This window comes from Anopheles darlingi, chromosome 3, assembly GCF_943734745.1.
Source record: "Anopheles darlingi chromosome 3, idAnoDarlMG_H_01, whole genome shotgun sequence".
Taxonomy (NCBI): Eukaryota; Metazoa; Arthropoda; class Insecta; order Diptera; family Culicidae; genus Anopheles; species Anopheles darlingi.
In genome coordinates, this window is record NC_064875.1 from 9,975,993 (window position 1) to 9,988,966 (window position 12,974).

Below are 12,974 nucleotides of genomic sequence, written 5' to 3' on the forward strand. Positions count from 1 at the left end.
CGATAAAACTAAAAACAGAACGGTTAAGAAACATGTTAAAAAGTGAATAAAAAACTAAAAATAAACCACGAAAAAAGGCGCGCAAATGGCCACAGGAAAGAGAGAAAGAGTTGATCACGACAAGCGACAACCGGAGAGAAGAGAGCGGCTGGAGGTGACCGTGTTTGGGTGCGTGTGAATTGGAGAAAGGTTCCCGAACTCCTCCTCCCAACCTCTACTGCTGCGGAGGGGGTCATTCAACTGCCAGGTGCCCTCAAAGAGCAGGAGGAGAAGGGGGAACACAAGGGGAGCTGTGCATTCTCTGCGCCTCGTTTGCATGTCACACACCACCGTGTCTCCGGTTCAGTGATCCGGTCTCAGCGAGATCGCGAAGCCCACCACCCCTATATGTAGGCCAACGAGCCACCCGGTCGCTCGCTCGCACGACCATCATCATCATCATCATCATCTGATCGAGACCAGCGTCACAACACACAAGGGCAGGACCCCGGCCCCGGAGTCTGGCGAAAGTCTGCTCGAATGGGCGGCATGAGAATACGGATCCCCTCTCTCTCTCTCTTCCGCTGAGAAGTAGGTTGACACGACGGTGGAGAGCTGGCCGTGGAAAGTGAGAGTGGCTCCTCAGGCGCCGCCACCGCCGCCACCGATCGACCGACATTCAAATTAAAGAGGGGACCTCAATCCCCGTTGCGCCCTGGGGGCCGGAAAAAGGCAAATTTCCAAAACACACCTTATTGGGGTCACCACCATCACTACCTGTGGCCACACTAATGTCACTGTCACTTTGGATTTGGTATTTGCGGAAGCAGCACACCACATGTTGCTGACCCTCGAGAGCGCGGGCGCCTCGCGTAACGCACCGTAACGCTGACCATGCGTTTGATCGTTTTTGTACGCGTTCAATGCTTTTCCTCATCTTCTGCAGCAGTAGCAGCAGCAACAGTGCGTTTCACGGTCATAAAGCGCACATTCAACCAACCTTCCCCTTCCTCGCGCCGGTCCCAAATGATCATGATTTGCAACCCTGACGCTTATTACTACCGGTCGGTGTGTAAGGTGGTAGTGTAGGCCTGGCCTGGCCTGACCGGTCGCGTTGGTCAGTCCGATCGAACCAGCTGAACCGTAACGCCGCCGCGCGTTCATCGTTAACCTTCGCCACAGCCTACCTTGAGACTCTTGGGGGGGAGTTCGAATGAGTGAGGGTTAACTCCAATGTCTCGCGCGCGCTCCGCTCGCTGCTGGTGGTCGTCGCCATCGTCGGTCACCATTTGCCTTTTTTTTTTTTGGGGGGTTTTTGGAAGGAAGAAGTCTGTCACGATGATACACGACGATGTCACGGTCGTTCACGTTCACGCGTGGTATCGTGGTGGTGGTGACACGGCAATAACCTTTAAAGTGTGTCCGGAATTCAACCGGCGGCGGCGAGAGAGACCGGATGCAGCCACACTATCCGGTGTCCGGAAATACGGTGCTGCAGGAAATAAAGTGGATCAAATCCAAGGAGCGCATGCGCCGCCGCTGCGCCTGTATGCGTCTACTGAGTATAGTAGGCTGATATGCGCGCGAGTATGCATCCGACCACTGCTGCACGCGAAGAGCTTGTTGCAGATGGTCATAGTAGCCTATGCAGTGGAATGGTTTGGTACACATCGATGAACAAACACGGCGGGATCCAAACTCCTTCTCCTTCCTTTTTTTTTGTGTAGCAGCGCAGCTATCAGTAAGATCGGAAATTCAAATTTGACCACCAGCGCTAACCACCATTCTCTTCTTCTTGCTCTTCTCTTCCTCTTCTTTCCAGCCGTCAGATTCGGACGCGTACCGAAGCGCGAGAAGGCGCGCATCCTGGCGGCGATGCAGCAGAGCACGCAAAACCGGGGGAACCAGCGGGCGCTGGCGAGCGAACTCGACGATCAGCCCCGGTTGCTGGCCAGCGTGCTCCAGGCGCACCTCGAGACGTGCGAGTTTACGCGGGAAAAGGTGTCCGCCATGCGTCAGCGTGCCCGCGACTGTCCCAGCTACTCGATGCCAACCCTGGTGAGTAGTGGAAGAAAAGGAGACGATGGGATGAGATGGGATGGGACGGGACGAAGCAGGCCAGGCCAGGCCAGGAGGCGGTTGCTTTTATCAAGGTCAACGGCACACACAGGCGAGCGAGGAGTGCTCGCGCTCGCTCGCTCGCACGCACGCAAAGAGAACTCATTCGTGGCCGCGCGGTCCTCGGCGCCTGTGGGACCTCTTCCCCCGGTCCCCGTTCCCTCCGGGTTTTGTGTACCGGATCGAAGCACTCGCGCGCTGCTGTGAGTGTGTGTGTGTACGGTTTGTGGGGAGCAACAGCACTCATCGCAATCGGTGGAGCTCACTGTTCTGCTCCATCGACCGATAAGCGAACCACACGAAGAGGAGGGACGAACTGAGGGGGAATGGGGTGTAAGCAGGTAGCCGCCCGTTCGGGGGGAGGGTTGGTGGTAAACGGGATGCGAGGAACGCGCGCGCGCGCGCGCGATAACCTTGAAATTTTGTTTCGCTAATTTAATCGTCCGCTCGTGTCGGTGACGAGAGGAGCCTGAAGAGGGGGTCCCGTGTGTTGGTGCACGTCCCGGCATCGAAACCATCATCATCATCATCATCATCATCATCACCACATACTTACTTACTTCCCGTTACTAACGTGTGTAACGCTGGTAACAGGCATTCGAGACACACGGACGGTTACTATAGCTATGACTTGGAATTGTGCGCGTCACGACGACGATACCGTTAACCCTCGCGATAAGAGAAGGTCGAACCTTTTGCTGCTGCTGCTGCCGCTGCTGCTGCTGCTGCTGCTGTTGGCATTTGTTTGACATTTTATCACATCCCGGTTGGCGGTTGGTCGTGGGGCGCACAATCGCAACACGCGCACGCCAGAGAGAGAAAGAGAGAGAGGGAGCAACGACGACGACGGTAGCAGCGCACAAACCAGATGTAAATGAAATGCGGAAATAGAATCATTCCTTCGCGTGTTCCGTTGGTGTGCTGCCCCTGGCCCTGGGTGTTTGTGTACCGTAATATAGTAGTGGTGCTGATGATGATGATGGTTGTGGCGGGGTCACCCTTTGAGACTCTCGCCCTCTCCTCCTCCCGGGGGTGCTACCAACACCATGCGTCTCCTTCTCCGTCTCTCCGACGTAGGCATGGACGTGGTATAGAGTGGTGCGGGTGCGGTTGCGGGTGCGGGGTGTGGTTGAGCGCACGTCACCGTCGCGTCACGTTGCCAACCAGCTCCCGGTGCGTCCTTGAACACATTTGTTTTGCGGGTACGGTCCGTCCGGCTACTGATTGAGATCTACGCCGCGTCGCCGCCGCCACCTCATTGTATGCGTGTGTGCTTGGTCATGAGGAAATCATAATTTGCGCCTCCATCAGCCGTTTGTCGTGTCCCGCAAACCACATTACCACATCTCACCCCCACCACCGTACGGTGGTCACTGTACTCTGGGGTTCAACAATGGATCCCCTGTTAATGACCGATAAGAGGATCGCAGTTCGTTGCCATACGGTTACGGTCAACAATGCTGCCAAATGAGGAAGATAAGCGCGGTCAGAGGGTGTGTGTGAGAGAGAGAGCAAGAGCTCGAGAGAGGAGAAAAAGCGACCAAAAAAAAAAGCGCCGCTGGAATGTACGTGAAACCGAAAAGTCAATAAACTGTGCGGCCCGCGAATATTGCCCCCCAGGCGCAGTGTTCTCCCCTTCCAGAGAGGATGGGGGAACTCGCACTAGCTGCCACCTTCTTTTATTTTTGGTCTGATGATGGTGGAGCTCACCCAGGAGGAGAGATCCCACATCGTCGACATCGCCCGTTTTTCGGCGGCTGGATTCTGATGCGCAAAAGAACCCAACAGAGAGAGAGAGAGCACACGAGAGAGCGAGAGAGACACTCTCGCGCTCGTTCTGTCTCTAAATGGAAGCGCCGAAACCTTGAACCTCAGTTCGTCGACCTTGGCGTGGTTCTGGCGCTGCGCCACGGCCACCATCACTACCGGCGCGTCTTATGGCGTCTGCTTAGAATTTGGCTTTTCGCGCTCTCGCGTGCTCTCTCTTTCTCTTCCTTCGAGACACTCTTCGGGGTGTTGTCCTTGGAAAAAAACGGGAACAGGAAGCATGATGGTGGTAGGGGTGCGCCTGAATATGATCCCTAATGTGTCATCCCCCGGTACCTGCGGGGAACATGGACACACGCAGTACGCAGATATCGATCCTCGCATGGCGCTATATACACAGAGCGCGCGTGCACCGCACCATTGGCATTGGCACAATGGTGGTGGTGGTGTGTCACCGAGTTAGCCGACACGCCAACAAGAGGTGTGTAAATGTCAATTGGAACGGGAGGGAGGGGTCGTTAGGAAGGGAGGGGTTGGGGTGCTATCAAGGTCGAAAGAAGCATGTAGCGTAGCGGCGGCCCCGTCGTTTGCGGTCGTCGTTAGCACAGCACGAGCACAGCGCGCCGCGCCGCGCGTTATTGTCGATCGCCAACTAGCCAGCCACTAGCCAGTACACTAATTGCTTCCGTGTGTGTGTGTTTCTGTTCCATTCTGTTCTCGTTACAGGCCTGCCCGCTCAATCCGGCCCCGGAGCTACAGTCGGAGCAGGAGTTTAGCCAACGGTTCGCGCACGTCATCCGCGGTGTGATCGACTTCGCCGGTATGATCCCGGGCTTCCAGCTGCTGACGCAGGACGACAAGTTTACGCTGCTGAAGGCCGGTCTGTTCGATGCGCTGTTCGTGCGGTTGATCTGCATGTTCGATACGTCGATCAACTCGATCATCTGCCTGAATGGGCAGGTGATGCGCCGCGATACGATCCAGAACGGTGCGAATGCGCGGTTCCTGGTCGATTCGACGTTTAACTTTGCCGAACGCATGAACTCGATGCAGCTGACCGATGCGGAGATTGGTTTGTTCTGTGCGATCGTGCTGATCACGCCCGATCGGCCCGGTTTGCGGAATGTGGAGCTGATCGAGCGGATGTACTCGAAGCTGAAGGCGTGCCTGCAGAGCATCATCACACAGAACCGGCCGGATAAGCCGGAGTTTATGCAGGAGCTGCTGCGTACGATGCCCGATCTGCGGACGCTCAGTACGCTGCACACGGAGAAGCTGGTCGTGTTCCGGACGGAGCACAAGGAGCTGCTACGTCAGCAGATGTGGTCGGCCGAGGAGGATCAGGGTGCGGTGCTGTCGGATGCCAAGAGCCCGGCCAGCAGTACGGCCAGCGGGTGGAGCTGTGATGGTAACCAGGTGGAGGTGGAGATTGCCAAGAGCCCGATGGGTTCGGTATCGAGTACCGAGTCCGCCGAGACGTCCTCGTCCTCTTCTTCCTCCTCCTCCTCCTCCTCGTCGGAGTATCATAACCATCATCTGCATCATCACCATCATCACGTGGGCATTAGCTCATCGTCGGCTTCGTCGGCACCGCTGCTGGCGGCCACACTTTCCGGTGCCTGCCCCATCATACGGCACCGTGCCAGCTCGGGTTCGTCGGCGGAAGATGATTTGATCGGTGGTACGGCGCAGCATCTTGCGCAGAACGGGCTCACCATTACGCCGGTGATCCGTTCGATCGGTTCCTCCTCGACCAACTCCTCCCCATCGACCTCGTCGTCCTCGTCCTCGTCCTCGGCGGCGACGACGACCCTGCATCACATGTCGCGCTACCGCAAGCTGGACTCACCGACCGATTCCGGTATTGAGTCGGGCAACGAGAAGCACGACAATCCGCCACCACCACCGCACCATCACCATCAAGCGATCGTGGGCCACCATCACCACCACCACACCCACCATCATCAGCTGCTGCATCATCCCAAACCGGCCAGCAGTGTCAGCAGTGGTTCCTCGTCTTGCTCCAGCCCACGATCCTCGCTCGAAGAGCAATCGCTTGAAGAGGGCAGCAGTAGTCAGCAGCAGGCGAAGGCGCAACACCAGCAACAGCAACAGCAACAGCAACAGCAACAGCAACAGCAACAGCAACAGCAGCAGCAACAGGGACAGCAATCAGCATCCCGGGGTCATGCGGCCAGTGTTGAGAATATGCCGGTGCTGAAGCGGGTACTGCAGGCACCACCACTGTACGACACCAACAGCCTGATGGATGAGGCATACAAACCGCACAAAAAGTTCCGCGCCATGCGCCACCGTGAGAGCGAAGCCGAGGCCGCCCCGATGGCAACTTCCTCGAGCTCGAGCAGCAGCAGCAGCAGCAGTGGTGTTGGTGCTGGATCAGCATCATCGTCCACATCTCCGAATGCGAGACTCGAAACCACCACCACCGTTACGACTGTTGTGCTAGCGTCATCTTCCTCTCCGAAACCCGTTGGCCTGTACCACCACCAGCAGCAGCAGCACCAGCCCCAGCAACAGGTAGCAACACCTTCGTCATCGCCCTCGCTGACGGTGTCACCGGTTTCGCACACACCTCCGCAGCACCACCAATCTCAGCTGCATATGCATTTAACGCGCCCACAGTCAAGCAATGGTGCGGCCAACGGCAATCTACACCATCATCATCACCATCACCACCATCCCCATCACCACCAAAGCTTCCAGCAGCAGCAGCAGTCGCCAGCATCGTTGCGCTGTAGTCCTCAGCTGCTGCATCATCAGTCCTCCGCATCCTCCTTGTCGAGCACGCACTCGGTGCTGGCCAAGTCGCTAATGGAGGAACCGCGCATGACGCCCGAACAGATGAAGCGCACGGACATCATCCACAACTACATTATGCGCGAATCGGCTCATGAACAGCACCAGCGGGAGCATCAGCAGAATTTCATCAAACATACCTCACAGAGCGCCACAGGATCCCAGAGTGGTGCGGCGTCACCGGCCATCACTCCTGCCGGTCTGTTGGTGTGTGGTGGAACTGTTCCACCGTTCCAGCATCACCGTGCCTCACCGCACCTAACAGTGTCCGCCGTTTCGCCCTCGCCTTCATCGTCCTCCTCGGGCGGTGGTTGTCCATTCGGTGGTGCGGCCGCCAAATGGCAGCAGCAGCAGCAGCAGCAGCATAATGGTACGCCCAGCGTGATCACCACGACTCGTGGTCAGCAAACACCTTCACCGTCGCTGGTGGCCAGCAGTTTAACACCACCGGATACCTCGTCATCGTCCTCCTCCTCTTCGGTGGCATCTCCTTCGTCGTCCTCTTCCTCGTCGCTGTCATCGGGCAGCATCCGATACTTCCAGTCACCGCACTCGACGATGGCCGCTTCGCCGTCTCCGTGCTCACCAACCACTACCGCCACCACCTCGTCGGTGGTCGTTGTGCCCGTTGGTGGATCGATGCCACCCTTGTCGAGCAGCAGCCCGTCGTCACCCCGCCTGATCGAGCTGAAGGTGGACATTGCTGGTAGCGCTGTTGCGCAGGCACTGGCCACCGGTTCGGCGGCACCTCAGGATCCCAGCCAGCAACCGCTGAACCTTTCCAAGAAATCACCATCACCGGCACCACCGCAACAAGCAGCAGCCGCCAACCAGCATCATGCAATCGTGTCGGTTGTAAGGTCACCGGTGGTAGCAGTTGGTCCGGCTGGTTCGGCCACCTCATCTCCTTCTAGTGTAGTTGTTGCCACCAGTAGCAGCAGCAGCGGCAGCAGCAGTGCAGTAGGTGCTACTACCCCTAGTAGCAGCAGCAGTAGCAACAACCCGACGATCCATAAGATCCTGCTGGAAGCGTAAGATGGTTTCGGAGCAGCAGCAACACCTACCCCCCTTTCCCACCAACCAGGCATGAGAAGAATTCACTTGGCGTATTTTCCGCACACAACGTGATCTCACTCGCGAGTAGAGGTGTGTAGACGGCAGCGCGCCATGTCGCTGTCGTCGTCGTCGTCGTTGAGTGTGGATCTCCTAGGATACAAAACAAAAACCGAAAAGAGGCAGACACCTTTGTTTTAAGTGTATAGCTGAGGCATAGAGAAGGTAGAGGCGAGGAGCCGCCACTGTAAAGTGATGTCGTTCCCGTCGACGCAAATTTTCTCTACCACACACACACACCGCCTGCTTGTGAAAGGTGGATCGCCACGGCCGAAATGAGAGAAAACGATAAACACAAACCAACTACTTGTACAAATTTTTATTTATCTATAAATGGGTCGATCGGCGAAAGCACTTGTGTGTGCGTGTGTGTGTACGAGAAAGAGCGTGCGACAGGGCAGGAGGGCGTGCTGGGTGCTGGAAAGCTAATTCTCAAAAGATTGAAAATCAACCTACGTGCAACCTAAGTGTTTCGTGAATACGAACGCCTGTAACTAATGATAACACACTATTGAGAGAGAGAGAGAGAAAGTGTGTGTATGAGCGAGTAAGCAGTACTTGGTATAGTATTTTATTGCGCATCAAAGAGCGAAAAACATTCAACAAGCTAACACAGCAGACAGAGACAGTTGAGAGCATATCCAACGCATCGCATAATCCTCACATGCGAATGCGTGGTCTTCGGTGTTTGCTCATTATAAAAGCCAAAAAAGAACTCTTATAAATACCGCAAACTGTGGTATCGGACAGATTAATGGTCGTTGAATGGTGGATGTAAGGTGCTCGGGAGCATCCCCATCATCATTATCCAGGAGCGCAGAGCACATCCATTCCTGCTCTCAAAGATCTCGTAGATTTTCGTTTTTCACTTTTTCGTTTGCGTTTTATCCTTATCGTTTTCGCTTTTAATATGAAGAGTCAAGGGAACGCAGTCGCAATAATGAATGCAGTCGCCAGAAAGCAGTTAAACGATTGATGATGATGATGATGATACTAGCGGTGTAATAGAGCATAGTATAACAGTAGTCTACTAGGGTAGTACAGCAGCAGTAGCAGAGTATAAGCGACAACAGTCTGGGAGGCTTGGCGATAATGAGGGTGAAAACAAACAAAACTACAAAAATCCTAGCATGTGTCCGACTGGCGACACATGCGTGACACAAAACAAATGAAAAAGATAAAAAAAAAACAAAAACCTAGCTTAAGTGATGATTGCAAGAAGGATGAATGATTGAGATAATAGTTTGTAGGCGCAAAGCAACTAGACGGAACAAGTAACAGGGGTGTAATAAGGATTAAGTGTGGGATGTATAGAGAAACAAACAGGGCAGAAGATGCGAAAAAAAAGAAGTATCAAGAGAGGAGAATAAGACGAAAAAGTCAAAACAGCCAAAACGAAGTTTGAATACAGTATCCGAGTTAAAGAAAAGAGTGCAGTGGAAATGCATCGTTTCCTTTTTTGTACATTTAGCTACACTCCCGCTAACAAAGCACAACACAAACAAAAGGAAAAGATAGTTACTCTATTTGAAAAGTTGAAAAACAAACAAATGGTTCCATTTACAAAACGCAAACGACACTCAGAGGAAAGCAAGAGAGCGAAAGAGAATTTAAACAAGGAAGATGAAAAAAGAGAAAAAAAACTACAACTAAAGTCACACATATTAATCATTAACAATAGAAAGAGAAAAGAATAATGTGGGTGAAAAATGGATGATGCAGAGGATAACATGAACTACACTCAGTACCTCCCAGGAGGAGAACAACACAGAGATGCAGCTAGCGATAAGAGAGTAACCTATTTAACAAAACATAGTAGAGCAGATACAGCAGTGTTACAACAAAAAAAAAAAATACAAAAGAAAAGAGACAAACCAAACACACTCAAGAAAGAGATTCATGCTTGAAGCAATTGATATGTTTTTATTGATGAAGATCATTAAAATACCGCATTAACCTACGGAGAGCAGCGAGGAATACATTTCTGGACTCACGAAGCAAACGGAATCAGGAAAAGAAAACCCGAAATATGGTAAGCAATTGAAGTGTGTAGGGGTTAGTCGAGAAAAATAGAGTCGATGAAACACAAAACCAAGCTACAAAACCAGAAAGGAATGTGCAAAAGTAGAGGAACGAAAACGTTAATTGTAAATATGGCGGAAAGTGGAAAAGTGAATCATGAAAGCATGAGGCCCCAAACTAAAAAGAAAACGAATACAAACAAACATATTCAAAAACACACGCAACAAACACATAACACACAGCAGGTAGGAATTAAGCACAAACATTAAGAAAGTGCGGATGAATTATTGAATTTGGAGGTCAACTTGAAAAGAAGATAGAGAGGGGAAACGAATAGGCTGGGGCGCCATTTTAGGTTCTTTCCATTCCTCAGTTTCTCTTTCTACTTTAGATTAAACTCACATACACACAGCTAGGGAATACTGGGAATTCGCAAGAGAGGGACGAGTGCACTGAACATGCATACCATCACAAAGCCAGAACATTAACTCAAAGCACCAACACAGCATAAACAGCAAACATAGCACACCAGCACTCCGGAAGTGGTTAGGCAAACAGAAAGAAGATGAGGTACGAAATCGTTTAGGTTGGTATTAGCTTATATTACTATGATTACCGGCATAAGTAGAGGATATAGGAAAGAGAGATAGAGAGAGAGGGCAGGTGTTGTAAATAGAAAACGTCAAGCGGGCGTGTGTGTGTGTGTGTGTGAGTGTTTCGCCGAAGCAGACCAACAGATGAGATAAGTTTGATCCCATTTTAATTCATAATTCCTGTGCGGTAACACACACACACCCGATAGTTTTTACGCTGATAAGTGATGATCGATTCTCGATCGCCTGGTGAGATCCACCAACGGTGATGTTGTGTTTGCCTGTGTGGTGGGGTGATCGCCGTTTTGCAGCCTTTTTGTTTAGCTTGTTTTTTTTATGCGCAATTATTGCTTCCTTAACCACCTTTTCTTCCTTGCTTTGTTTTTATTTAAATCTCGTCCGCGGTTCGTTTTGAATTTGATTCTTTTTAAGAAAAAGAAGTTATAGTGTTTTTAATTGTTTCCCATTGCATAGGTTTCGTTTTTTTAAAAATGCGTTTTCATTCGTCTGTTCTTTTTCGATGCTAGCCTTCTTTCTTTCTCGTTTAGTAAGCTATTTTATTTATTGAAGCCAAGCGCTCGTTCGTAGCTATATTTCTGGTTTATTTTGTTTTCTTCTTAAATTTACTCTTATTCCTTAGACGCAATTGCCTTTATTATCTTTGTATCAAAACTAGTGTTATTAGTTCCTTGGTCCTTTCTTCCCTATGATTCTTTTCTTATTCAGAAAAGCATGGTTGATAAAAACTAAACAAAAAAATGGTTTAATATCCATTATGAGCTTTGCTCTGTTTGCTTTATCCTTTCGTTTTTGTTCATTCTCTTCTTTCACCGCTTGAAATGAGCACGATCGTGGTTCTAATGTTTATTCAAACATTTTAATTTTCTATTTTCGAATCGCAAAAGCGAACGGTCGCTGGGTCGCGTGCGCTAGTGAGAGCAATCAGAGAACGAATGAGGGGAGGAACGGGAGTTGATATTGTGTGGTTGGCGTGTAAAAACGAATGAAGAATTAGTAATAGGAGTGGATTAGGAAGTAGTAGAAGCGCAGTTTGTGTTTCTTATTTCCTTACCTTTGATTCATTCAATTAGTTTTGAGTTTAAGTTTAAGCTAACTAGGTACCGGAATGGGAGGGATCGTACAGTAGAGCAACTGAATAGTGTGATGGCAATGAGAAATGAAATGGAAAGAATACAACACAAACAGATAAAAACACAACTACAACAAACAAAACAAAAAAAAAAACAAACCACCACAAACTTCACACATACACACATACACAAAATGGGATTATGTGCAGAAAAGAGGAAACAAACATTTCTGATTTTTAGGTTCTAAGTGAAGACAATTGTGACACGCCTTCCCCGTGCGCTAAGAGGGAAAGAGGCCGGGAAAGTGCGGGACTTGATGATGATGATGATGAAGAAAAATGTGCGTTTTTTTTTATTTATACACTATAAGACAATTAAAAAAACATACAACTGATTTTAATACAACAGAAATAAAAAAGAAAATCCTAAGCATTGCAAAAAATAATCGAAAACTGAATTTGTCAACTTGTGGCGTGAGGAGAAAGCGACGATGTGAAAGAAACTGAAACTGGAAGATGAGATTGGGATGAAATGAGAGAAAGAAACAAACGAAGAAAAGCAGGATCCTCATGGCTGGGGAATTGGAAATAATGGAAAATTGAATCCGAATTGAAACACAAGGCGCAAGGAATGAAACCCACTCATCCCTCCAAATGGAAGAATGGAAATGACCGGCTGCGAGTGCAGTGAACAAGCAAGGTGTAGTATGTTACTGTTTTCGTATGAGCAGCAAAGACTTATGAGACTGTTAATCGAGATTAAGGTTCTATCAGAGAGGACACACCCCGACACATACACTCACGCAAACCTGAGCAACGACGCAAAGCGAAATACTGGGAGAAAATGCAAAAACAAAACGTTATTACTAAAGGACGACAAGAAAAGTGGTGGAGCACCTCACGGAACGTTGAGTGAAGATATAGTGAAGAGAATAGAAGCTAACGAATGACATGAAAGAATAATTTACAATTTAATTGTGTGTGCGCGTGTGTTAGAGCTTGAGTGTTTTAGTCTTTAATGGAAGAAGACAGATGAAAAGAAGTACGAAGACTATATGAAATGACCGAGTAAGAAAATAAAACGAAAACTATGATACAACAAAGCACATTGAATAAAACCAGCAGAACAGAACAATGGAAGAAAGAAAAGAGAAATACGTTACAAACGTGAAACGTGGTATGGAAAATTGAGCATAAAAGTGGATCAACCGAAGATCGTAAGAAGAAAATCAAGATGAAAAAACAGTGTGGAGCAACAAGGAACAGAACACAATAAGTAGCGGGACATCAGGAGTGTGTGTGTGTGATATATACACTAGACACAGTTTATACACCGTGTCAGATGTGAGAAAGATGATACGAAATGTAAATTAAAACAAAAAGAATCTTCAGCGCAACCATCGACCAGTAAAGTGTGAAACGAATGCTTCATTATTGCATTTACTATGAAAATTCTTCTCGAAGAGAGTGAGACC

General features: G+C 50.0%; 1 protein-coding gene across 8 annotated transcripts in view; it reads left to right on the forward strand.

Annotated features, from left to right (window-relative positions):
- LOC125954943 (ecdysone-induced protein 75B, isoforms C/D) overlaps nucleotides 1-11,657 on the forward strand; it is a 93,087-nt gene extending 81,430 nt beyond the window's left edge. For all 8 annotated transcript variants that reach the window (XM_049685647.1, XM_049685651.1, XM_049685648.1 and 5 more), the window contains 2 exons: nucleotides 1,802-2,037; nucleotides 4,591-11,657. In XM_049685647.1, the coding sequence (XP_049541604.1) occupies nucleotides 1,802-2,037; nucleotides 4,591-7,716 (3,362 nt within the window). In that variant the 3' untranslated portion in view covers nucleotides 7,717-11,657. The remainder of the gene's footprint in view (nucleotides 1-1,801; nucleotides 2,038-4,590) is intronic.
- The last annotated feature ends 1,317 nt before the right edge of the window (nucleotides 11,658-12,974 follow it).